General features: G+C 32.5%; 1 protein-coding gene across 1 annotated transcript; it reads left to right on the plus strand.

Annotated features, from left to right (window-relative positions):
• The first annotated feature begins 276 nt into the window (after window positions 1–276).
• LOC103485099 (ankyrin repeat-containing protein ITN1-like) lies at window positions 277–2,889 on the plus strand. The gene is made up of 5 exons (XM_008442572.2): window positions 277–446; window positions 880–1,377; window positions 1,476–1,628; window positions 1,714–2,159; window positions 2,263–2,889. The coding sequence occupies exons 1-5, from the start codon at window positions 326–328 to the stop codon at window positions 2,887–2,889; spliced, it is 1,845 nt and encodes a 614-aa protein (XP_008440794.1). The 5' UTR covers window positions 277–325.
• The last annotated feature ends 293 nt before the right edge of the window (window positions 2,890–3,182 follow it).

The following is a 3,182-nucleotide window of genomic DNA, read 5'->3' on the forward strand; positions in this document are numbered from 1 at the left end:
AGCTAATATATACAATATTTGAGTCCAATTAAATAAATATCCTATATCTGCAGCTCATATACATTAAATTGATCTTCCATATATTTATATGAGTGAAATAGTATTTTGAGTTTATCAATAAATATCATTGTATTTTGATATTTGTCCATGTCTTCCCACGTTGTGATGTATTTTATTTATAAAACAACATTAAAAGAAAAACAGTACTCCATACGTTATTAAAAACTATTATTTGATGTCTCTAGCCAGCTTCCATAGCTTTTGAGTATGTCTCTAAATTCTTTTTGAGAGATCTGAAAGATAGGAAGAGGGGGAGTAGGCCGATATGGGAAGCTCAGTGTTGACTTCCGACGATCATATTTCTTATTTTCCTTCGTCTTCTCGATCACAAACCACTGATAATTCTGTTGCCGACGATGTGGTGATCAAAATAACCGACGAACAAGGTAGAAAATGAGGATTTGATTTCTGGCAACTCTATGTTCATACATATCCCTTCATAGTTCTGTTGTTAATTTCATGCACTTTTCCTTAATTTTACATCCCCTCTCCCTAACATTATTATATTGCACTCCCTTATTGTTAACAAAAAGAAAATTCCTAGCTAGTTCTTCGTTGTGTTTTTATTCATTCATTTTTTAACCATAAATTTTTGGAATAGTTTGTAAATATATCAATTAGATTCAAAATATTAGCATATATAACAACATTTTTTAAAATGGTAAATATATAGCAAAACCTATTAAAATTTTAATGTTTTAACCATGTAGCTACTGCCACTTTGATATTATAAGTTGAGACTTTATTTAATGTTTGAACTTCAAAGCTTTTTTTTTTTTTTTTTTTTTTTTTTTTGTATTATGGATTGTTTGTTTGTAGGTGCATCAATGGAGAGTAAAGAAAACATTAAAAATGCTGTTAAGTTACATCAAGCTGCTTTAAAGGGTGATTGGGAAGCTGCCAATGATATATTTAAAAAAGATACATCATGGATCACTAAGAAGATAACTATAAGAGAGAATACGGCACTCCATATTGCTGCTGCTGCAAAGCATATTTCTTTTGTTGAAAAGTTGGTTAAACTTTACTCTTCAAATGACTTTGACTTAGCGATAAAAAATAGAGATGGACGTCCTGCCCTTGCTTATGCTGCTATATCAGGAATCGTAAGGATAGCTGAAACAATTGTTGACAATGATCACAAGCTTCGAGATCCTGTTGATGATGCTCATCTTAAATATCTTCCACTTCTCAGTTCTGTATTTTACAAACTCAAAGACATGGCTTCCTATCTTTTCTCTCAGACTAATTTTGATGCTCTACAGACTACTCAACAACTTAATCTTCTCTTAGCTACAGTGGACAGTGATTACTATGGTTTTGCTTCCAAATCCCTTATTTGATATATAACAATAATCTTTAATTAATTAATACTATATATTCAATGTTCTTACTCTTCATTTCTTTTATTGTAGATATAGCATTAGATATTCTGAAAAAGAAACCTGAATTAGCAAAGGAGAGGGTGGAAGAAAATGGTGAAACAGCTTTGCATTTACTAGCTAGAAAGCCAAATGCAATTGGCAGCAGCAACAAGCTTTGCTTCTGGAAAAAATATATAAACTCTCGTAATTAAATACATATCCAATATCATTGCTTTCTCATTAATTATATGATTTTATATATGTTTATGTGATTTAATTAATTTTGTAGGCTTCAATAGAATTTACAGAACAGCTGTAATGCAAACATTAGCCCATCAAGTTGTTGAACGTCTATGGAATTTTGTGGTTGAGAACCTCTCGACATTCGAACTACACAAGTTGATATTAACTCCCTCAAATTTATTGCTCGATGCAGCAAGCGTTGGAAATGTTGAGTTCTTGATAATTCTCATTCGGTCATATCCCGATTTGTTATGGATGGCTAGCAAGGACAATAAAACCATATTTCACGTAGCGGTTGAAAATCGACAAGGAAATGTGTTCAGTCTTATTCATGAGATAGGAGGGGTGAAGAATTACCTTGGCAATGGTTACAATGAAAAGAATGATTGTAACATTCTACACTTAGCTGGAAAGTTGGCATCTCCATATCACCTAAACAAAGTAGTGTCTGGGAAAGCTCTACAAATGCAATACGAGTTACGGTGGTTTAAGGTACGCCATTCTTTGATGCATACATTTAATTTAATTTAATTTTTTTTAACAATATATAATTGGGAGCATTATTTTGAAATGTTGTACTTTAACTTAATTCAAGGAAGTGGAGAAAATCGTTATCCCATCTCATTATGAAATGAAGATGAAAAACGAGCATGGTGATAGACTAACACCTCGTGAACTCTTCACAAAAGAGCACAAACACCTACGGAGAGAAGGGGAAGAGTGGATGAAAAACACAGCAAACTCGTGCATGCTGGTGGCAGCTTTGATCGCCACGGTTGTTTTCGCGGCGGCGTTCACGGTTCCAGGAGGCAACGAGGATAAAGATGGAATTCCTATTTTCCAAAAGAATCAGGTATTTACAGTGTTCGTCATATCAGATGTTGCAGCTCTGGTGATGTCTACGACTTCTATACTCACATTTTTATCAATTTTGACGGCACGTTATGCGGAAGAAGATTTTTTGATATCGTTGCCAAGCAAGTTATTGATTGGGTTAATAACACTATTTGTTTCTATAGCTTGCATGATGGTGGCTTTCAGTGCAACCTTTTTTATTGCGTATCATAAAACAACGGTGAAAATTCCATTGATCGTTGCAGCAGTACTCATCCTTCCAATTGTTTGTTTTTGTATGTTTCACTTTAAACTGTTTCTGGATACAATGCGGTCAACATATTGGGCTCGATTTTATTTGAGAACAAACAAGAAAAGGCTATTTTAGAGCAATTACATGAATGCAGAACTATCTAGCTAGCTCTTTTGTTTTAATATGTTTATGATCATGAGATAATTGTTGAAAGTTAAGAACGACATGTTTGAATTCAAACGAGTTTCACACAAAATTAAAGACATTTGAAATTTATAAATTAATTGATGAGAGTTGACAAGAGTTAGAGATATGTTCATGGATTAACTATATATAGGAATTTAATTTTGACAAGAGTTAGAAAAATTTTAAATGATTTTTTTTTTTTGAAGTTGAATTAATTGAACATTTATATATTTGTTTTAATA

The sequence above is a fragment of the Cucumis melo genome, chromosome 12 (assembly GCF_025177605.1).
Source record: "Cucumis melo cultivar AY chromosome 12, USDA_Cmelo_AY_1.0, whole genome shotgun sequence".
Lineage (NCBI taxonomy): Eukaryota > Viridiplantae > Streptophyta > Magnoliopsida > Cucurbitales > Cucurbitaceae > Cucumis > Cucumis melo.

Coding starts and splice junctions, on each gene's coding strand:
- LOC103485099 (XM_008442572.2), top strand. CDS start 326: ATGGGAAGCTCAGTGTTGACTTCCGACGATCATATTTCTTATTTTCCT. Junction 447..879: donor CAAAATAACCGACGAACAAG/GTAGAAAATGAG, acceptor GTTTGTTTGTAG/GTGCATCAATGGAGAGTAAA. Junction 2,160..2,262: donor ACGAGTTACGGTGGTTTAAG/GTACGCCATTCT, acceptor ACTTAATTCAAG/GAAGTGGAGAAAATCGTTAT.